General features: G+C 35.1%; 2 protein-coding genes and 1 long non-coding RNA gene across 4 annotated transcripts; 1 reads left to right on the plus strand and 2 right to left on the minus strand.

Moving 5' to 3' along the window:
• The first annotated feature begins 2,974 nt into the window (after nt 1–2,974).
• On the plus strand, nt 2,975–11,465 carry LOC125211808 (histone-lysine N-methyltransferase, H3 lysine-9 specific SUVH4). Its single transcript, XM_048111743.1, has 15 exons — nt 2,975–3,423; nt 3,502–3,573; nt 3,748–3,816; nt 4,141–4,195; nt 5,137–5,267; nt 6,176–6,352; nt 6,428–6,526; nt 6,602–6,700; nt 8,850–8,899; nt 8,995–9,083; nt 9,501–9,663; nt 9,872–9,977; nt 10,073–10,255; nt 10,416–10,643; nt 11,086–11,465. Exons 1-15 carry the CDS (start codon nt 3,073–3,075, stop codon nt 11,197–11,199), a joined length of 1,986 nt encoding a protein of 661 aa, XP_047967700.1. The 5' UTR covers nt 2,975–3,072; the 3' UTR covers nt 11,200–11,465.
• A 1,926-nt stretch (nt 11,466–13,391) lies between these two features.
• On the minus strand, nt 13,392–17,425 carry LOC125213304 (aspartokinase 2, chloroplastic-like). 2 transcript variants are annotated; one of them, XM_048113771.1, is made up of 13 exons: nt 17,310–17,425; nt 16,646–17,157; nt 16,488–16,570; nt 16,365–16,405; nt 15,794–15,948; nt 15,497–15,646; nt 15,306–15,401; nt 14,959–15,075; nt 14,745–14,864; nt 14,571–14,663; nt 14,361–14,477; nt 14,085–14,201; nt 13,392–13,783 (listed from the first exon to the last, which is right to left on the minus strand). In XM_048113771.1, exons 2-13 carry the CDS (start codon nt 17,048–17,050, stop codon nt 13,592–13,594), a joined length of 1,686 nt encoding a protein of 561 aa, XP_047969728.1. In that variant the 5' UTR covers nt 17,051–17,157; nt 17,310–17,425; the 3' UTR covers nt 13,392–13,591. The 2 variants fall into 2 exon arrangements, with proteins under 2 accessions (XP_047969728.1, XP_047969727.1); XM_048113770.1 differs by having other exon boundaries at nt 14,355–14,477.
• A 3,993-nt stretch (nt 17,426–21,418) lies between these two features.
• On the minus strand, nt 21,419–22,660 carry LOC125213305. Its single transcript, XR_007174893.1, has 2 exons — nt 22,560–22,660; nt 21,419–22,003 (listed from the first exon to the last, which is right to left on the minus strand). It is a non-coding gene; the product is annotated as an uncharacterized LOC125213305 (long non-coding RNA).
• Between the last annotated feature and the right edge of the window lie 1,069 nt (nt 22,661–23,729).

Consider the following 23,729-nt stretch of genomic DNA (forward strand, 5'->3'; position numbering starts at 1 on the left):
TTTGCCACAATAGCAATGTATAAATATATATTAAAATTAAAAGCAAAAATAATATCGTTGAAAAATTTAGAAGAATACCTAAAACCACTCAAAACTTTTGCAGAAAATAAAGCATCAAGTGGGTGAATTATAAACTATCAAATCGTATATATAGTCCAAACAAATGAATTTGGGGGCTATTCTAAAACCTTTCAATTTCATCCATTTATGATTAGAAATTTAATTTTTTAGTGAATTCAAATGGACACTGAACATGTAAAGGCTCATGCAATTATGTCACTTATAAAATAGTTGGCTCATTAATTTGTGTTTTAGTTGTAGTTAATGTCTAAATTAATTTTAGTAGTGGTAATGGTATATTATTTGGTCAAAATCGCAAGTATTTTCCACCCTGAACAATAAAAGTCTTTTGGAATCTATAACATAAAATGTTAGTAGCAACCAAATTTGATAATTATAAGTACTACTATAATAATAACATATCAATTTATGTTTGTAACGGTAGTAACTCCTTTGTTTAAATAGAGTCGTAACGGTATTGACTTATTATGTTTAAATCATGCTTAAACAATAAATAAATTATTATCATTATTAGAAAACTAAATTCACATCAATATTTTCATTTTTACACCCTATATTTATATATATTCAAATCTATACTCAGAATTCATAAATTTTCAAAAATGACCCAAAACTCGCCTTTTATATATGTATAGATAGATAAATATTCAAAATTATGCCCAAAACTCGCCTTTTATATTAGTATAGATATCGATATAGATATAGAAGTCAATTTTGGATTCGCGTTATGTATACGCCGATTCGAGCTATGCACATGGTGGGGCCATGAGCGTATAAGTGCTCGTTTAACTTTTAAATTTTACTTAAACTCAAATTTAGATTCGCGTTATGTATACGCCAATTCGTGCTATGCACATGGTGGAGCCATAAGCGTATAAGTGCTTGTGAACTTTTACATTTTATTTAAAGTCAAATTTAGATTCGCGTTATGTATACGCCGGCCGATCCGAGCTATGCACATGGTGGGGCCACGAGCATATAAGTACATGTAAACTTTTAAATTTAACTTTATCTAGAATAGAATGTTATTTCATCTAACTTACAATGAATAATAAACAGTCTCACATTCTAATAATTCTTCCCACCTACTATAAAGTGTTACTACTATTTCATTCTGAATTCATATTTTTTTTAAATACACGAAAAAACGAAATTCCTACTATTATTGAACAAATATTTTTTTTAAATATTCGTTACTACTGATGTCCTACTTAAAAATGTTACTATATCATTTTGAATTCGTATTTTTTTAAAATACTCTACATGAAAACATATATAGAAGTTAAATTTGGATTCGCGTTATATATACGCCAATTCGAGCTATGCACATGGTGGGGCCATGAGCGTATAAGTGCTCGTTTAACTTTTAAATTTTACTTAAACTCAAATTTAGATTCGCGTTATGTATACGCCAATTCGTGCTATGCACATGGTGGGGCCATAAGCATATAAGTGCTTGTGAACTTTTACATTTTATTTAAAGTCAAATTTAGATTCGCGTTATGTATACGCCGGCCGATCCGAGCTATGCACATGGTGGGGCCACGAGCATATAAGTACATGTGAACTTTTAAATTTAACTTTATCTAGAATAGAATGTTATTTCATTTAACTTACAATAAATAATAAACACTCTCATATTCTAATAATTCATCCCACCTACTATAAAGTGTTACTACTATTTCATTCTGAATTCATATTTTTCTAAAATACACAAAAAAACGAAATTCCTACTATTATTGAACAAATATTTTTTAAAATATTCATTACTACTGATGTCCTACTTAAAAATGTTACCATATCATTTTGAATTCGTATTTTTTTTAAAACACTCTACATGAAAACAAATATATAAGTCATATTTGGATTCGCGTCATGTATACGCCGATTCGAGCTATGCACATGGTGGGGCCATGAGCGTATAAGTGCTCGTTTAACTTTTAAATTTTACTTAAACTCAAATTTAGATTCGCGTTATGTATACGCCAATTCGTGCTATGCACATGGTGGGGCCATAAGCATATAAGTGCTTGTGAACTTTTACATTTTATTTAAAGTCAAATTTAGATTCGCGTTATGTATACGCCGGCCGATCCGAGCTATGCACATGGTGGGGCCACGAGCATATAAGTACATGTAAACTTTTAAATTTAACTTTATCTAGAATAGAATGTTATTTCATATAACTTACAATGAATAATAAACAGTCTCATAATTCATCCCACCTACTATAAAGTGTTACTACTATTTCATTCTGAATTCATATTTTTTTAAAATACACGAAAAAACGAAATTCCTACTATTAATGAACAAATATTTTTTAAAATATTCATTACTACACGTCCTACTTAAAAATGTTACTATATCATTTTGAATTCGTATTTTTTTTAAATACTCTCCATGAAAACATATATTTTTAAAATACTCTCTCATTTTCTGATTAGGAGTAGCACTTTGACTGGGCACGAATTTTAGAAAAGGTAAAGAAAAGTTAGTTGAAAAAGTTAGTGGAATGTGCGACCAACTTTTTTTACATTAGTTTTGTGGAGTAATAAAATGTGAGTGAAGTGACTTAATGGAATATGAGACCTACTTATCATATTTTTTATATTAGTTTTATAATAAAATATGAGTGAAATGAGTTAATGAAATATGAAACCTACTTATAATAAAAATATAGTGCTATTTTTAATCGAAAACGGACTAAAATAGGAAAGTGCTACTCTTAGACGGGGACAGAGAGTATTCATTAGTCATTACGATGTCCAATCACATTTCCAAATTATCCGTTAATTGGGAGGTGAATAGACTACTTGCTTTATTTACACATTTTTCTAGATCATTTACTCAACCCGAGAGAAATTGTGACTTCCAAAAGAATTCAAATTTTTGCCCCAAAAATAAATCATCCATCCCACGCTCACATTCCCTCCACTTCTCTCTCCATCTTTTCCTGCTTTCTCTCACTAGAACACAGCAGCTGCAGCAGCAATGGTGGTGCTACTGCCCACTGACAAACAACCGGCTGGAGATCTCACAATCAAAGAAGTCAGCCACAGTAAGAGCGGATATTCTCTCAGGAGTACTAGAGCGAGAGCGGAGACTCGCGAAGCTAGAGACTCTCCACCTCCCGCTGTGAAGAAACGCACTGCCGCTGCCTCCGCCAGAGCAGGACGAGCGGAGAAGAAGATCAAGCCGGATAATGCGGAGGAGTCCACTGCAGCGGCCGCCGTTGGCGGAAACCGCGACGAATCCGCCGTTGTCGCCGTGGAGAAGAGCGCTTACGCTAAAGTCAGGGAAACGCTTCGGAAATTCAACAGATACTATCTCAATTTCATCCAGGTAGCTCAGGGTGTGCATGTTGTTTTATTATGGAAGCATTTTCGGCGTGCTTAGTGTTTGCGTGTGTGGATTTTGTAGGCGGAAGAGAGTAGGTTCGCGACGCGTGAAGCTGATCTTAAGGCTAAAAAGGTTTCAAAATCTAAATCCAAGGTTCGCAATGTGTTTACTGTTTCCACCTAATGTCGTATTTTCACACGCTATTATGCTGAGCAGTCCATCCGTATTTGATGGAGATGTGATTTTTGGCATTGTGTTGTTATTTTTTCGTTGCAATCGTTTTCATTCGGTTTGATGTTACTGATTTGCGGTTGGGAACATGTGTAGAATGGTAATACAGCTGAAGATCGAGATAAAAAGGCTCAGAAGCGCCCAGATCTCAAGGCTACTGCTGAGGTATGCCCTAATTTTTCCGGTTCCAGCTTCAAGTTTACTCGAGCAAGTAGTCAGCCATGTTTTTTTTGCTTTTCTCTAGGTAGCTAATATGCTGGTTTCATTTTAGTAGTTTGACGACTTATTCTTACCTTTTTGTTCAATTTTGAAGTGTCAAATGCTATGTTTATTGAATATATCTCACTGTTTGGCAATTTATCCTCTGTTGCACTGACATATAGCATTATACATCGTGTCAACATTCGACTTTATTGCAGTGCTTCCATTTTCTTCATCTTGTCACTTCTATTGAAAATTGTCTTCACTTGTTTCTTTGATGAATGGCAGATGAGGAATACTAATGCAATTCTATTCCCTAAGAAGGTTATTGGCTCCATTCCAGGTTGGTGGCATTGAGAATTGTGGACCTTCTTGGTGCAATAACTTCTTGGTATCTACAAGCTGTCCTAGAAATATCATAGAAGTTGCACCCATAATACAACTTCAATTGTGTTTTATATTGATAATACATTAGCATTGACATATAAATGCTTTCAGGAAATTGTTGTTAAGATCTAACGAGTACAAAAATGAATATTTAAAGTACTACATATGATTAAGAAGTGGGTTTTGCCTTTTTTTCCTCCTTGTTGTATTGTAAGGCCAACCTAGTTCTAACGGCATTAACAAATTTTCTCTTCAAGGTGTCATGGCCATCGTAACAATTATCCACATTATATTGTAACATCTTTTGATATGCCCTTTTGAATTGTATCCCATCCCTTTACAATTTCTGAATGACAAGAGAAACCTCTAAATTTTACTTGAGTACATGCTTTGGTAACCTGAGTCGGTGTAATAGCCTAAAAATACACAACATTGGCAAACCACATTAGAGGGACTTAGTATGAAGACTTGAAAGCGTTAGGATTTAATTTTTGGCAGAAAATTGACCTCACCTGCATACTTTGGTCCTACCGTTTATTGGTCTTTTAAGATCCTCAAGAGGCATTTTCAATCATTAGAGTCTTCTGATATTGAGAACATACGAAAGATGAACTCTATACTGATATGTGCCTATACTATTATGACATAAAATTTTATATGGAGAACATGTCTACCTTCTAGGAACTTAACCTCTATTATTTAGCTCATCATACTGCTTTCTTAAATATTCTGCTGTGATAACTGTTAGATAAAGTGATGTACACTAGGGGCTCAGTATTATATTGTGCAGTTGAAAGTGTTTACTAACTAAGATTGAATCACTAATCAGTTAAACCTGGAAAAGTTACATATATTTGGTAGATTGGATGGTAATTTTCATGTGTCGTGCAATGACAGGAATTGAAGTTGGTCACCAATTTTTTTCACGAGCTGAGATGGTTGTGGTGGGTTGTCACCAACATTGGTTGGCTGGAATTGATTTCATTGGGGGTACTGCTGAGACTTCCCGAAAAAATGGAAAAAAAATGGTAATTCTGAGCCAAACCCATGCCAAAGATGCTCCATGTGCTTACTTTTGTTGGGTAACCTTGAAAAATCAGTCAAATAACAGATCTTTTAGGTCTATGATTTTTTTTTGGTTCAGACCATTGATTATGTGCCAGGAACAAGTTTCACAAGTGATTTCCTTCTTATACTCCCTACGTTCCATAGTAATAGAGTCATTTTGCCATTTTGGTACGTTCCATAGTAATAGAGTCACTTCCTTTTTTAGTAAAAGTCAACACATTTTTCCACACCTATTGTATTCTGTCTTACTTTTTTCTCTCTTCATCCCTCTACCTTTTCATTTTCCATTTTATTCTCCCTACTTAACTCACCTAACACAATTTTTCTTAATCTCCGTGCCAAAAAGAAACGCCTCCATTACTATAGAACGGAGGGAGTATTATATTTATTTCCATTGTGGTATGTTGTTCTGATTAACGTAGTTGTTAGTTTTCTAAATTGATATAGGTTACCTCAGCTTCTTTTTTAGTTTTATTAGATATGCTTACAGTTTCCTACTTTTGTTCACTTTATGCTAGTTTCATGTTTTTCCTATTTAGAATTAGTTTGATTTCCTCTGCTTTAGTTGTTTTGTATGTCGAAGTTTCAACATCATGATTTTGAATTTGAACTTTTGTCTTGGTTTGCTATCTGTTACACACTTGCACATCCCCAAAACAAGACTGCTTTTCGATTTTGAACTGTTGTCTTGGTGATCTATCTGTTTTCTTCATGCATGTTGCATCATTACTCATCAGTCATCAGCATGCTACAGGATGATGCTAAATGAAACCCCTCCCAAGAAATAAAATGAAATGAAATAAATGATCACTTACATTTGATCAACAGCTGGGACATGACTAATTTCTTTCTTGCTTTGGATTTGCAGGGACTGAATGGATACAAGCTCCCACTTGCTGTATCTATTGTTTTGTCTGGCCAATATGAGGATGATTTTGACAATTGTGAGGAAATTGTCTACACTGGTCAAGGAGGAAACAATTTGCTTGGAGACAAACGGCAAATTGCAGACCAAGAAATGAAAAGGGGCAATTTGGCACTTCAGGCATGGAAGTTTTGTTGAACTGAGACTTCTTTGTCTTTTACTATAACTAATTTCTGAATTTTTGTTTCTCCACAGAATTGTATAGAGCAGCGATCACCTGTCAGGGTAACCCGTGGACATAAACGTCAAGACAGCTATGTTGGGAAAGTTTATACTTATGATGGCTTGTATAGGGTAACCATTTTTTGTCAGGAAAGTATTTCACTCCTGTAGTTTATACATGCAGTCCTAATTCCATTTACTTTGCAGGTTACTGAATTTTGGGCTGAGAAAGGGGTCTCTGGCTTCACGGTTTACAAATTTCGTCTAAAACGAGATGATGGGCAACCACCGTTGACGACAAAGGAGGTATACTTTATTATACTACCGACAGAACAGAGATAGAAAGACAAATAGTACTACTCCCTCCGTCCGCCATTAGGAGTCTAAGTCACTTTTGCGCACTCGTTTTGTAAAAATGATAATAAATTGTTAAAGTGGAGAAATGGTAAAGTAAGAGAGAGAATAATATTGACAAGAGTCTTAACTAAGTTATTCTCTCTCTTACTTTACCATTTCTCCACATTAACTATTATTATCATTTTTACAAAACGAGTGTGCACAAGTGACCGGGACTCCTAATGACGGACGAATGGAGTATATCATATAAATACTTTTGCAAGTTTGGGAACTAGGAACCTGTATGTGGTTATCTTGGAAATAAGTATGTTTTGATGATGAACAATGTTATGGATGGCGTATGGCGGCTTACGGCGGTAAGCCAAAAAACCGCCACAGGGATATGGCGTAGCGCTATAGCGGGATATGGCAGTCGATAAATTAATTAATAAAATATTAGTAATATATGTACAGATAAATTCAAAAAATTAAAAAATAATAAAAAATGTAAATATCAACTACTAAAACAGCTAATAAAGCATAAAGTCATAAGCAATTATATATTATGCATATAATAATAAGTCTTAGTTCAACCATTAAAATATAAAGTCATCATCATAATGAGGTAGAAGTTTCTTTTCTTTTCTAGATATATGGATGTGGTTCTTGAGGCTTTCCTAGAACTTGATGAGGTAGAAGTTTCTTTTCTTAGACCTAGACCTAGTATAAGTGTTAGGCTCACCAATGTCTGACGACTCGTACACGGTATCCCAATCAAATGAGTCTCCATCAAAAACCATATCATTGCCTTCACCTTCACCTAGTATAAGTGTTAGGTTCTTTGGGAGAGAAGGCGCAGCTAGTGTTTTTTGGGAGGGAATCTGATTCTAAGAACAAAAACCCTAATTTTTTACTAATTGGGTCGGGTTTGGGCCGGGTTTGAGGGTAAAATAAATTTGGGCCATCTTATTTGCTAATTGGGCTGAGGATTTGGGGCAGCCCAACCAAAAATGACGCCATATCGCGCCATGGCACCGCCATGGCAGCCTCATTCGTGGCGGCAAATGGCAGTCGCCATTAAAAAGTTCCATGGCAGCATATCAGTATGGCGTTTTTCTTGAAACCCGCCATGCAATGGCGCCACGGCGCCGCCATAGCTGATATTTAATAACATTGATGATGCATAAAAGCATGTTCATATAGAAGTACTCCCTCCGTTCCATAGTAATGGAGGCAAAACTTTTCGGCACGGAGATTAAGAAAAATTGGGTTAGGTGAGTTAAGTAAAGAGAGAATAAAGTGGAAAATGAAAAAGGTAGAGAGATGAAAATAGAAAAAAGTAAGAGAGAGTAAAGTAGGTGTGGAAAAATGTGTTGACTTTTACTAAAAAGGTAAATGACTCTATTACTATGGAACGGACGGAATGGAAAAACGCCCCTATTACTATGGAACGGAGGGAGTATTATTCTATATAACCATATACAGTAAAAGCATTACCTAAAGTAATGTTACCGTGTACATTAAGAATATAGAGAAAATCTAGGTTTTCTGTTATATGGGAAATGAGAGGAAACTTTTCTACTAGAACCATCTTTTTATATTTACTATCACTGTATGATTGGTTGCTTGTTTTTTAAACTGTACCTTAAACCAGATCTATTTGCTTAAGTTGATATTTTATCTAATGATTGGTAAAAATCTTTTCTGAATCTTTGTCATGGAAAAATCATCAACCTTATAATAGCAAGTTTTTATACTTCTAACTCAAACCATTTAAATTATCTTGCAAACTGTCTCCTTTGTGAGTTAAAAGATATCCAAATTAGTTATGCCCTGTTGTGATATTTTTGCACTACATAGCTCCTAGGTGGTTCTTTTAGCACTTGTTTTCAAATGCTAGTGTCTGCCACAGAAGATATACATTCCTCAGGATTTCAGCGTTAATAGTTCCATGTTGGTTCTTTTAGCATTAGTGTCTGCCACAAAAGATATACATTCCTAAGGACTTCTGCGTTATGCATTATTCATCTAAACTATTTCCTAGTTTTAAGCATAAGTGACAGTGATATAATTTCACCCTCATAGTGCTTATATCTTTACTTTTTGCATTTGTTCTCAGGTTTATTTCACTCGCGGTCGTATTCCTCAATCTTTATCAGAAATAAGAGGGTATAACTGCTTAATATGGGAACTTTTAATACCTCGCATCCCTATTATTTAATCGTTTGTATTGTAAAATGTAATTCATTCTCTTCTATTTAAAGGTTGATATGTGAAGATATTTCTCAAGGCCTTGAGAAAATCCGCATCCCTGTCACTAATTTGGTTGATAATTCTTGCATTCGAACAGAAGGTTAGTTCGGTTATGTGATCTGGTCTAGATATATACTGAATGACCATTCAATACTTTATTTCTGAGGCATTGATAATTATCACATTTGGTGCTTAGTGAACGTGCAACTACCATTAAAATGTTTCTTATTTTGATTTTTAGCTCCCCCCCACTCTATAGGACCCTAGCTTTGCCTCTCCAGCAACTTGACTTGTAAAGACTTATACCTAGTTATAGTTTTGATATGTTTTACTTATATGTGGTAATTACTATGTTTTATAATACCAGCTATAGTTTTTATATGTTTATTTGATTTATGCCTTTAGGCTTAAGCACCTTTAAAAACCTTCCTTGCAGTTACAATAATCTGTTGTCTAAAATTCCCTATTAATTATTTATGAACTTTTGTTTATTGATTTATTTGTTATCCAAATCTAGATTTTGTCTACATCAAGAACTTGAAATATAGTAAGAATGTACCTATCCCTACAATTGCTCCAAGAGGATGTGGCTGTCGTGGAACTTGCACGGATCCAAGAACTTGTGCATGTGCAAAACTCAATGGCGGTGAGTTCCCATATGTGCACAAGAACGGTGGAAGGTAAAAACCCTCTAGAAAAGTACTCTATAGATATTCTGACTGATATTGGAATTTAGTAGTTTCAATACCGCACAAACCCTACTCAGAAATATGATGCTTGATAATCAGAAAAATTAGCCACTTCAAGAACATCTAGTTGTTTTGTTCCTGATTTTCATAGTGCTTCTTGCATCAATTATTTGATGAACCTTATTGTTTCACTTGCCAGACTAGTTGAACCAGCAGATGTTGTTTTTGAATGTGGTCCAAATTGTGGTTGTGGACCTGAATGTGTAAACAAGACCAGCCAATCTGGGCTTAGATTCCGCCTGGAGGTGTGTTTGGCCTATTAGGAGTCTTTGATCCTCATTATCTTTATAGACGAAGACAATATTCTTGTGTGTTTGCTTATTAGAGTTTATATTTACAGGTATTCCGTACCCCAAAGAAGGGCTGGGGTGTCAGGTCTTGGGACAGCATTCCTTCTGGTGCCCCGATTTGCGAGTACATAGGCCTGGTCAGGAAAACTGCTGATTTGGACCCAGCTGCGGATAACAGCTATGTTTTTGACATCGATTGCTTGCAAACGATGAAGGGTCTGAACGGACGAGAGGTGCACAATGCATTCTTTAATTGAGTATTGTTTAGTTTCTTCTGTTTAATCAAGAGGGAACATCTTGAATGGGACGGATAGAGTACTCTGTAGCTTCTCCATGACCTTTCTGTTCTTCTCTGTTTCTTGTCAAAGCTAAACTCTTCTTTTTACTTTTCAGAGTCGGCTAAGGGATGTGAGTTTGCCATCTCACTTAAAAAAGATTATTGAAGAGTCATCAGAAAGTGTGCCGTTTTGCATTGATGCCGCAAATACCGGCAATCTCGCCAGGTTCATCAATCACAGCTGTCAGCCGAATTTGTTTGTCCAATGCGTTCTGAGCAATCACCATGATATCAAACTTGCAAGGGTGATGCTCATTGCTGCCGACAACATTCCACCTTTGAAGGTTTGTTCTCTACCCCATCTTACCCTCTCTGTTCATGACTTCATCTTCATGTAGCCGTTTATAATACAATCCGATACTAATCTCACACCGATTGCATATGAAAGTGTGGAATGACATATAAGTTCCGCATTTCCCTCTACAATAGTTCAATTGTATAGTATAATTAGGAAACTTGATTTAGTTCATCTTTATGTCAAGCATGTTTCTTTACTATGCGCAACGTTAATCGAGTTGTGTTTCCTTTTTGAAAGTTCCATCGTTATAAAGTCATTTCCATCTTTGCTATTTTTCTCTCTCCACTTAACGCACTAAAATATCTACTAGAATTTCATAATCTTCATGCTGAAAAGAAAATTTCCTCGTAACACACTTAGCATATTTTTCTTTGATATTGGTGTTGAGCACATGTCTGATACTTGTGCAATTTGTCTTGTTCTTTTAGGAACTCACTTATGATTACGGTTACGAGCTTGACAGCGTGCTCGACCCTGATGGGACGGTACGCCAAATGGCGTGCTACTGCGGTGCGGACGAGTGTAGGAAGCGGCTTTACTAATATTCCTAGAGCTGATTAATTACTGGTATGCGTGCATGGCTAGTTGATTGGTTTCTATTGAGATTATGAATCACAGTCAAACCAGCCCATTTTTTTGTTGGTTGTGTATGTTTGTGCCTTCGCTTTTATCTGTGGGTAAAATCTAACGAGTCCACCTAAGGAGAAATGCATTACATATAGTGTGATTGAGCAAAGTACATTTATATCAGCATTTTGTTGAAGTGTAATATACCTTGCTTCAATTGATCTCATTTGTTAGTGTACAAGTCTGAAGTCTCTAAGATATCTTTTGGTGGTTCATAAAATATTGTTATTCAGATTAATCAAAATTTAACTAAAAATGATTAACCTGTTCACAGTATAAGCAGTGGGGACAAACTAACTAGAAAAAGATAGGAATTTAAAGAACGAAGGTAAAGAAAACTATAAAGGACAGGACCAAGAAAATGATGTAGTACTCATATTTTTGGTGTCCGTGCTATTTTACAAATTTGTTTTCTTATCTGCCGCATATGTTCAGTAATATTAATTAAAGTACTGAATATTTTTATTATAGATTTTTTTGCAAAATAAATTATTTTATGTGTTACCAAAGATAAGTGACAATATTAAATTATACATTAAATATGAGTGACGATAATAAGCACACAAAAATAATAATTTTAAAAAGAGTAAATTATACTCTCCCTGTCTCACAAGAACATGCACTCTTTCCTTTTTAGTCAATTCGACAAGAATATGCACTTTCTAAATTTAAAAACTCTTTTTATTTCTAATGAGGTGAGACCCATTCTTCAATAACAATATTTAATTTAGGTGAGACCCATTCTTCACTAACGATACTTAATTTTTATCTTTAATGAGGCGAGACCCATTCTTCACTAATAATACTTAATTATTTTTTTCTGTCTATCCCTCCCTTAGTTTATTAATTTTGCATTAAAACTTGTGTCGAATTCAAAGTACATATTCTTTGAGGACGGAGGGAGTACTATATGGAGCATCTTAAATTTACTTTGGTCGTTTCCTGAACCTTGCACAGGTACCTTTTTCATATTTTTACAAAAGGGAAGACAATTTGATGTACGTGCATTTCTAATAAACAAAGGTTAGGGCATCTATGACCCCGGTCCGGATTTAGACTCCAAGTCCTCCCACGTCATTATTTCCCTAAATTTCAGTCCCAGGTCACAGTCCTCTAACCCTGCAGGTCCCATTCATACCCCATGTATGCCACAGCTATTAAATTGCACTATTCACAACTACAACATATTTTATTCGTAAAATAAAATATGTTAAACAATTAAAACACGAAATATTCATTGTTCAGTCGAAAAAAAATGGGATATAAATAGACAAAAAATTCAGAGAAAAAAAGGTTGGGGCTTGCGATCCGATCGGAAGGCCTCCAACGCCGGGCAGTACTTGTTGGGGGCATGGCCCATGCTCCTCCAACGCTACGCCGGGCCGGACTTGGGCGCGACCTCGGGATGCTACTGCGTCATCAGACGCGGCTCAGGCCGCGATTTTGCTCCCTCCAATGCGACGGGCTGCAGGTCGGGACCCAGTCCTTATTAGTACAAAATTAAGATTCTTCATTCGTTCTAATACAATATACTCCAACTTAATATAATTCGCACGCTTTATAAAATAAATTCTACAAATAAAATAATCCCAATTTAGTACTAATTCGCACACCTATTTTTCATAAAAACTTAAGTTAAAGAAATGAAACCCATTAAAATTGAATTTAATTCGGGGTATGGTCTAGTTGTTTGAACTTGAGCTCTTGGACGTGTATAATTGATAGGTAAGACAAAACACGATAAAAACACATTTAAGGTCAAAAAATTCCAAGATAGATGAGTTATCTACCTTACCAAACTGCCTCATACTGTTATATTCGAGCTTGAGGCGAGCATTTGATATTTGTTTATTATGAGTTAGTAAGCTCAGACTCGTTAAATAACTAGTGAAAGTTTTGAAATGTATTCAAAATGTAATCTTGATCAATCTATTTTCAAACTCGATCGTAGGTTCATGTTTTAACTCTCAAGGTTGGCTCATCTACTATCAAATCGAGCTCTGAGCGAGCTTCTTTCAAGTCGAATCTCGAATAGCTCTATTCACGTACAATTACATCCCTACTCTAGTATTATTAATTATGAAGTCAAGAACAATCAACCAAAGGATATCTGGAAAAAACACACTATACTTTTGCATTATATCCGTCGTACAAAATTGCTTACCGTTTGCACAAAGAGGCAGTCTCTCTAGTGCAATATTCGAACAAATCATATGATCTAACATTAAAATCTTATCAATCTGATAACAATTCTAACTAGGAAGGCGATTTAGCCGTTTTCAGAAGACTATGGATGCTGCAGAGACTTCAAGCCGAACCATTTTGAGATTTACTTTCGAAAACAACTCCAGAGAGATCAGTCTCGAAGAAGGCTGTGTGAAGAGACCTTACACATTGTTCTGCTTCACTGTCGTTTACAATCAGCGATATATTCACCTTCGAAGCACCTTGAGAGATCATCTGAACGTTTACTCCATTACCCCGAAGGACATGGAACGCCTGCCCACATTAAGAAATCATTAGCATGAATCAAGTTTACAATGTAGTAATCTGGAAGCTTTCTGACAATGAAATCAACGAGTACAAATTACAGTTGTTTAAGGTAGAAATACACATGAATCACTTTAAGGTAGATAATAGCGTGAGACAACTAGAGAAGAACGAGATAAATGGAAGTCGTCATGGGAATCTTGGACGTTGCAGCAATTCTTTGTTTATCATGGTGTCAGTTATGCTTAGAGAAACCATTCCATATATTCGAGGATGAGCAAAGTTAGTGAGGTTTGAATAAGGCGCGCACCTTTTCGATTATCAGTGAGGATCTCTGAACATTTCCAATGAGAGAGATGATGGATCTGTGCTGGAGAAGATTTACAACAGCAATTTTTTTTAGTTCTCCCACCACATGGTCTAATTCCTGGTCAGAAATGAGAAGCAGGCTGAGAACTTTTTTCGACAAATATTAAAATTTCAAGTTAGGAAAACATACACTCGTAAGCTACAAATAGGAAACTGATTCTAATTAGCCCAAAAAAGAAATATTTAGGTAAATGAAGTTCTGATATCATACGCTTGCCTGCTGAATAAGTTCTCTACTCCAAAGCTTGGAAGGGTCCAACGTCAAGGAAATGCTCACTTCACTAGTGGCAACAACATCAACGGATATGCCTAGATCCTCAAAAATTGCGAAAACCTACGCAAAGTAAATATTAAGTGAAGTGCGACAGGAAATGATAAAACTAATGGTGATTGTAACTATGTTGACATAAACTTAGGCATTGCTTACCTTAGCTAGAAAACCAACTTGGCCAAGCATTCTTGTGCTCACGATATCCAACATTGTAACATTCCTTTTCAAGACAATGCTAGTAAGTACAGCCTGCACATACATGAGAAAAATATGTGAACAACATTACTTCTTTAGAAAAAAACTGTTTCTCAACGCAATTAAGCAACTAGCCTCACTCATGTCCCTTGATCTAGTGATAAGGGTTCCGGGAGCTTTTGGATTGTAAGAGTTCTTCACTCGCACAGGAATACCACCTTCCCTAGCAGGCCTCATGGACTGTGGATGGAGGACCTTTAAACCAAAAAAAAACTTGGCTTAGTAGAACAGCATACGAATGATAAAAGGAGACCCGAGTAGAAATAATTTCTGGAAGTGTTAGCGATACCTGGGCACCAAAATAAGCAAGTTCAGCAGCTTCATCGAAAGTTAGATAGGGCACAGGTGCAGCGCGGGAATATATATTAGGATCACATGTGAGAACGCCATCAACATCTTTCCACACCTAAAACGGATAGAACAGTTGATTATTGTCAACCTCACAACATCATATAAATGTAGTTCATACAATAGAGCGGACATGGGAGATTACAACATCTAATACCATGGTTACAACTCCAAGAATTAGATTAAAAGAGTTTGAAAATGTGAATCGCTTTCCATGTAAGTGAGAGGGCTTTAGTAATTTAAGCAGCATAAAAAGAATACAAATGAGAATTGATGATGGTTAAACACCTGGATTTCTCTTAAACCCAAAGCTTTCCCAATTGTTGTGGCAGTTAAGTCGCTACCACCTCTCCCTAGCGTGGTCACTGCACAACTTCTCCAACCCTACAATAAGGCCAAATACCCTCATAATTCACTGATAAATGTACGCGGTAACCATATGAATAAATGAAATATATATAGGATCATCGGGGATCCACCTTCCCAAGGAAGCCAGTAACAATAGGAATAGCAGAATCATTAATCCAATCCCCACGCAATCTCTTTGCCACAGCTGGATAAGTTGCTTCCAAAATATCCGCATTCGTGAAATCATCAGTGGTTATAAAACCAATGTCAAAGGCATCATACTGCAAAAAAAAAGATGTAAATATTGCAGTTATACAGGGTGTGCTGGCAGAGACTTTAATCATAATATATTATTCTCTGTATAAAATATGTACAGACAATTACACTCCTATAATGATTAATTATTAAATGATATGAAGAAAGCATACTTGTCGAGCTTTTACGCCTATTTTATTCAAATAGGCAGCAAAAAGCCTTGTGGACATGCATTCCCCAAAAGAAACCAAGTAGTCTTTTGTTCTTGGTGTCATCTCTTTCATCATAGCAATCCCATTCAAAAGCTGTTCCAACTCAAAAAGGTGTTCTGCAGAATTGTTGAGTAAAAATCAACAATAAAGAGATTAAACTGTCAATAACATGAACTATGGCGCAAATACTTAAAAAGATGAAAACTGTCCAGAGTGATTTCTCAGACGACTAGATGAGGACTTAACTAAACAACAACCAACACAATATTCACCTAGAGATAAGAGTTATCATAGTTGAAACAGTTAATTATGCATATAAGCATGCGATCTACTACATTAAGCTAACATAAAATGCGTATTCCTATTCCATATGCAAATTGGATTATAATGGCAAATCAAGACAGAAAATTTACTAGCCACTGGTCCTACATATAATATACCCCTTCCAGCAAGCAGCTTTTTATCAGCTCATACGATAAAACCAATTGGTGTGGCTTTATAAAACAAAGATTCAAGAAGAAGTGTCACTCACTAGATATAATTGTGCTCTCCACTCCTAGCTCATCCGCAGTCCTGAATACAACGAAGCAGAACTCTTTCAGAAAACCATTTCCTATAAAAAATGGAAAACTTGCAAACATAAAGCCAAAAAAACCTCAGATGCAACTCTTTGATGAAGGCCAATTCTTCGAGATCAGACACATTCGAAACACCACAAGTGACAGACTTCTCTCCAGCCTGCAACACAAGCCTCATGATCAGAAAACAAGTTAACAAAAGGAGATACCGAAAAAACCACAGCTCAACGAATACCGATAAGAGCTTGTTCGTCGTTTTCCCCATAGCAGAAAGAACAACGACAGGTCTCTCGTCCGGAAAGCTGAGAATGAGGCCAGCCACTTCTCTCATCCTCTCGGCTGAGGCGACCGACGAACCGCCAAACTTCATCACGCAAGTAAGCTCATTCTCGCTCGGAGCTTGATCAGAGCCGCGGCTCTGAGTATCACTCCTTTCAAGCACATCAGCCCTACCACCCTCACATCTCAATCTCAGAGACATACAGTGACCCGAAACAGAAGGCAGCGAAGGTGACACTGACAACGGAGGAGCCGTGAAATGAAGACATTGCTGCCTACGAAGAAGCTCCATAGGCTGAAATCCCGAAGCATTTTTGCTCTTGCAGAAGAAATCGCTACATAAATTCAATGTCGCCGCCATGCCAAATTGAATGAAGAAATTTCGACTAATGAATTCAACACAGATCTCTCCGAAAGCGGAATGAGCTGAGCTATCGGAGAAAAGCGAGCGGAAAAACGCGAAAACGCCTAAAAAGGAGAAAAATCGTACGATCGCATTGAATCAATCAGGTTAACACAAACGCGCTGCGTAAAAATTGGTGCAAACAACAAACATTGTACTATCATTTCATGATTTAACAGTTTGAGCTGAAATTGCATAGTTTTAATCGGAAACGCACCTGAGATGAGGTGTATAGGGCGAGGGGAGCGGCGGCGGCGGCGGCGCGGAAGAAATGAGATGATTTTGGCGGAGGGCAAACAGCGCGGCAGAGCACCAGCTATTAACAGTTGCAACGTTTTCTATTTCTGCAAATTTGCATAAAAAGGTGTGTTTATAATTAATTGTGATGTTTTATTTAAAAAGTTATTTAAGACTTACTTTAAAAAAATATACACATTTTATTAAGACATTAGCACTCGATTTATATTATAGTCAATCAAGTTTATAGAAACAAAATAGTACACTAACATTTGAAAGGTACTTTTCATTTCATTTGAAATCTTATTCTTTTTTTCCACTCTAAAGCAAATCAAGAACAAAAGTTAATAAATTAGTAACAATCTCATAGAATATAGTAATAGATATGAATCATGTCTAGCAAGAAGACAATAACATATCTTGGTTTTACATCACATAGCATCCTAAATAGTGACAATAACATATCTTGGTTTTACATCACAATTCACATACCATCCTAAATAGTAAGTAGATATAATTAGAGTGTCACAATGTGTAATATATAGTTACACTTCATTAATGTACATATAAGTTATAACTAAGTAAGCACGACCAAGCAGAAAGGATGGCAGCCGAGTCCATCGAGGGCGAAACAGCAATTCACACACGACCGGACTCACGATGCCGGTGAAAAGCATCCCAATCCCAACCACAAAGATGATGATCTCCCCGGGAAACCTAATGTAAATAACAAGTGTGAAACATCGTCGGCTAACTCAGGACCACCTAACTTAGCCCGTATAACACATGCGGCAGCAAGGAGCCAGCTAACCATGGATAGAACGTCGCACCAGATAAAGAGCTGGGACGCTATGACAAGTTCGTCGTTGCTAGGCGGGTTCAAAGCAGCTCTAAAAGTTGCTTGAGCAAGCGTAAGTGCCACAAACAGGAAACAGTTCAATGTACTCATCATCTGATCAACACTTCAAGTTAAACACTAAAACATATGAATATACTATTGCATCTTAAATAATAATAATAGCTGATAAATTAATTTCTTAACCCATTCAGAAATAATAAATACAAATAACAAAGATTTGTAGAAAATTACAGAAAATATGAATGTGGAGTGAAAGAGTTAAAAAAATGTCATTAAAATTCATTTTAACACCTAAAACTAAACCTAGTCCTAGTGTTCCCTTTTCAGCCAAACCTCAAAAGGCTACAGCAAAAAAGAAAAGAGGAATCACAAAACCATCAAAATGAAATTTAACACAAACAATCAATTTAGAAACTAAAATTGCTCAAATCCCAATTAATTATTATAATTATCGTTGAAGAAAGGCCTGAGTTAGAAAAAAAATGTTTAGAAAATGAGAAGGAAATTGCATACTCCGTACATCAAAAGGCAGAAAGCTTAAAATTTCCTAAATTTGTGAGAGATAAACGAAATGCAACACGCTAGAAACAACAGATTACTATCAAGCCAAACATCATAGGAAAAATTGTAAGAAAACGAGAAGGAAATAGCATACGTACGTATATATCAAATGGCAGTGTTAAAATGCAGAAGTATGGAGAGAGATTTCTCACAAAAACCTTTGAGCTTGAGATGAGAGGGCGGCTTGGTTTTGATTTTGATTTTGTCCTTAGCTAGGGTAGAAGAAGCACCACTTGATTGTTTTTTCTCTCTCTCCAATCTTGTACTCATATTCAGATTCGATTTGTTCTTCCATCTTGGAAATCTTTACTACTTTCAGGAGGTGACCACCATCTCATTTTCTTGACACACATTCTACTCTACCTTGTATTTCTGGTAATCAAACTCTGCATGAGACTTTATTCCTCTCTATGAATATATGTGGGCCCCACAAGACTTGTTACTTTACATTGCTGTCTATTTTTTAATTAATTAATTCTACTCCTATAATTAATGTTCAAAAAAATGTACTGGTATTACACATTTAAATACAGTATTTTTCAAACAATCTAGCCTTTTATTGGTTAGTTTAACACCCAACTAACAATACTACCAATTGTTTCAAAAAATAGTCACTGATGAGTAATCAAATGGCACTTTTTATAGCTAAACCTATATAGGTCCGGCTTCTGGCTTCATTTGAGTATTTTATTATTCAAAAATGTTATTTCGCCATAAAATATTAATCACTTATACTTATATAAGCTTCGAGTATATGAGTCATATTCTAATACTTGTAACACCATAATCCAAAATCAAGACTAAATCTTCATTCTTTGATTGTAAAATGAGTGGATGAGATTAAATCGTACGATTCTCAATAAATAGTAGACAAAATATCAACAAAAGGGTAATATCATCATTATGTTATCATATGATAATTTTCGTGAATGTTTTTTATATCAACATAGTGTATTACAAATATAAACAATATGACATAAGAATATCAATAAAAATCTGGTTATCAATATTTCGAAAACTAAAATAAAAAATATCAAATTTCATCATCCGAAAGTCGTCGGAACATATGCAATTGAGATCTCGTTGGAATTCTTATAAAATTATCTTTAATTTGATATATTTTTTGCGAAAAAATAATTTAAATCGAGAGAGTTACGTAAATTTAAAGTTTTAAGATGATTTTAATGAGAGGGAATTGACATTATTACCCTTTAATTTTATTTATTAATTTTTTAAATTAAAAATATAATTTATGTGAAATTATTTCAACCACTAGATCTTCTAATTTAATGACTAAGATTTAGTCTTAGTTTGGAATTGCTAATTAGTTAGCAATTGATCAATCCCATCAACCATATATTTATAATCTATATAATAATATAAATATTAGAGAAAGAAAACTATCTTTAAAATCATAAACTTACTTGGATCAATTATAATACTATTGCCAAAGAATATTTCGGTTTACTGTATTATACTATTAACTTAGCAAATACAGTAGATGGCAAAAATCATAAATAAAAGATACTATATGTGTTGTTGATAAAAAAAAATGTCACAATTTATGAGAATTGATTGTCCAGAGTGTTTTCTCAGATGAGGACTTAATTAAACAGGAAACAAAGCAATATTAACCTAGAGATAGAGTTATCATAGCTGAAACAGATAATTTTGTATATGAGACCATCTCTAATGGTACACTAAAACCTAAAATGGGATAGGTATTTAGCTCTAATAGTACTCAAAAACCAATTCTATTTTTAGTTTTTTTTAAAAAAATACCTATCTTTAGGTTTACACTAAACCAATACCTAAAAGTTTTTCAAATTTTGTGAGTAAAAAAAGCATAATATAGAGAATATTCTTTTAAGTTTGAGTTTAATGTAAATGGTTGAAGTAAAATCAATATTTAGTGTGAGATTTACACTAAAATGAGTTTGAGTTTAATGGAATGGTCGGAGATGCTCTAAGCACACAATCCTAAATGCATATTCCATACGCAAAATGAATTTCAATGGCAAGCAATCAAGACAGATAATTTACTAGCTACTGGTCCTACATATAAATTACACAATTATTATTTATCAAAACAAAAATCAGGGAGAGAGTCAATTTTTCTTTATGTTAATTGAGTTTGTTTGCTTGAAACACCTTATAAAATGTTGACATATTTATAAGTTTTTAACAAAATAAGATCGAGAATAGTTTCACAAAAATTGATTAATAAGCTACAATTGGATTTCAATAAGTGGGCTTTTTACAATTAATCGGGCCTCCCAACTATTAGATAATTGGGCGGCCTTAAATGAAATTTGATTCATCATGCGCTTTAACTATTTACTATAATTGAATAATCTAAAGGCAATTCTTATAAAACCAATGACTAGGTTACCAACGGGTTGTTACGCAGTTGGCAGTGCGGAGCTGTGGTGACCTTGAGGTCACGAGTTCAAACTCCACCGCCCGCTGGGAGACTTTCGGCCTTAATCCGCAAACCCGGTCGAGCAGGATTAGTCGGATTTCGCCGAAGGTGGGTTCGGTACACCTGTGGTCAAACCAAAAAAAAAAAAAAAACCAAAAAAAAAACTAGGTTGATGAATGAGTACATTCTTTAAAGCAAATCAAGAACATAAGGTAATAAATTAGAAACTACTTACTACATAACAATCTCAGAAAATCATGTCTAGTAAGGAGACAATAACATATCTTGGTGTTTACATCACAAATGTCTGATTAAATTCATACCATCCTAAATAGTGTCAAAGTTTCACAATGTGTAATAGTTACACTTCATTAATGAATCCATAGCTAACTAAGCACGACCAAGTACAAAGGATGCAAGCCGACTCCATCTAGTCCGAAACAGCACAACGAGCATGATTAGACCAAACACGCCGGTGAAAAACATAAACATCCCAACGTCAAAGATCGGGAGAGCCTCGGGGCTCCTAATGTGAAGTGCTAGAATGTAAGATATGTACATCATGAACATAGCGACCACGAGGAAAGCTGCCGAAAACTCGCGGGCATCGTGGGCTAACTGACCACCACCTAACTTAGCCCACACAACACATGCGGCAACAAGGAGTGAGCTAACCGCGGATAAAACGTCGCACCAGATAAAGAGCCGGGACACTGTGTCAAATTCGCCGTTGCTAGGCGGGTTTAAAGCGGCTTTAAGAGTTGATTGAGCAAGCACAAGTGCCACAAAGAAGGAAGTGTTCAATGTCATCATCGTCGTTCAATCTGATCAACTGCCCAAATTAAACACTAAACTATATCAACATCTCTATGACATACTATATTTTCACCACAAGCATCTTAAATAGTAAAATTAGCCAATAAATTAATTTCTTAACTAGCCGATTCAGCTCAAATTACATCATTCTGAAATAATAAATACAAACAACACAGATTTGTCTCAAATTCATTTTAAAACCTAAAACTAAACCTAGTGTTCCCTTTTCAGCCAAACCTCAAAAGGCCACAGCAAAAAAAAAAGAGGAATCACAAAACCATCAAAATGAAATTATAACACAAACAATCAATTTAGAAACTAAAATTGCTCAAATCCCAATTAATTATTATAACTATTGTTGAAGAAAAGCCCCCGTTAGAAAAAATGTTACAAAATGAGAAGGAAATTGCATATATCAAATGGCAGAAAGCTTAAAAATTTCCTAAATTTGTGAGAGATAAAACAGAAATGCAACACGCTAGAAACAACAGATTACTACTCACAAAAATCGTCACAGGAAAAATGGTAATGAAACAAACAGAGCTTGAAAAGCATGGAGAGAGAGTAAAAACCTTTGAGCTTGAGATGAGAGGTTTTGATTTTGATTTTGGGTTAGCTAGGGTAGAAGAAACACCACTTGATTTTTCTCTCTCTCCAATCTTGTACTACTAATATTCGATTTGTTCAAATCTTTACTACTTTCAGGAGCTGAACACCATCTCATTTTCTTGACAGACATTGCACTCTACCTTGTATTTCTGGAAATCAAACTCTGCATGACTTTATTCCTCTGTATCAATGTGGGGTCCCACAACACTTGTTACTTTGCATTGCTGTCTAATTTTTAATTTATTTATTAATTATACTCCTATAATTAATGTTCAAAAAAATGTACTGGTATTACACATTTAAATACAGTATTTTTCAAACAATCTAGCCTTTTTTTTTGTTAGTTTAACAACCAACTAACAATACTACCAATTGTTTATAAAAAAACATAGTAGCAATGAGTAATCAAATGGCACTTTTATAGCTAAACCTATATAGGTCCGGCTTTTGGCATTCAAAAATGTTATTTTGCCATAAAATATTAATCACTAGGGGTGTGATCATTTGTTAACTTTCGTAAGTTGCTAACTTGCTAACTCTTCAACACAATGTATTAAAAATTCAACACGATAACATTAAAATGTGAACACATAATTTTGTTGAACTTCAATATAATGTGTTGATATTATGTGTTGACATGTTGATGTAACCGTGTTGACATTTTTAATACACTGTATTGATGAGTTAGCAGAGATAGCAACTTAAATAGTTAGCAATATAACGCACTCTGCATAATTGTTTTGAACAAATATTAACATTAAGAGGGTGTTCGGTTTGCAAGATTGTATCCGGATTATATATGTTGTGTTTGGTTCATGAGATTCAATCCCACAATTCAATAGATGGATAATCATGAGATAATTAGTTATAGCTAACCGCCTATGACTAAAACAATCTCACAACTCAATCCTAAATTATATCTTGATATTATTTTATATTGGAAACTAAACACCGAAAGAGATTAAACTTTGGATGAACAAGAACTAGAACTATGGTGCAAATACTTAAGAAGGTTGAAAACTTTGTCCAGAGTGTTTTCTCAAATGAGGACTTAATTAAACAGGAAACAAAGCAATATTTTAAGCTAGAGATAGAGTTATCATAGCTGAAACAGATAAATTAGCATATAAGCA

The sequence above is a fragment of the Salvia hispanica genome, chromosome 3 (genome assembly GCF_023119035.1).
Source record: "Salvia hispanica cultivar TCC Black 2014 chromosome 3, UniMelb_Shisp_WGS_1.0, whole genome shotgun sequence".
Lineage (NCBI taxonomy): Eukaryota > Viridiplantae > Streptophyta > Magnoliopsida > Lamiales > Lamiaceae > Salvia > Salvia hispanica.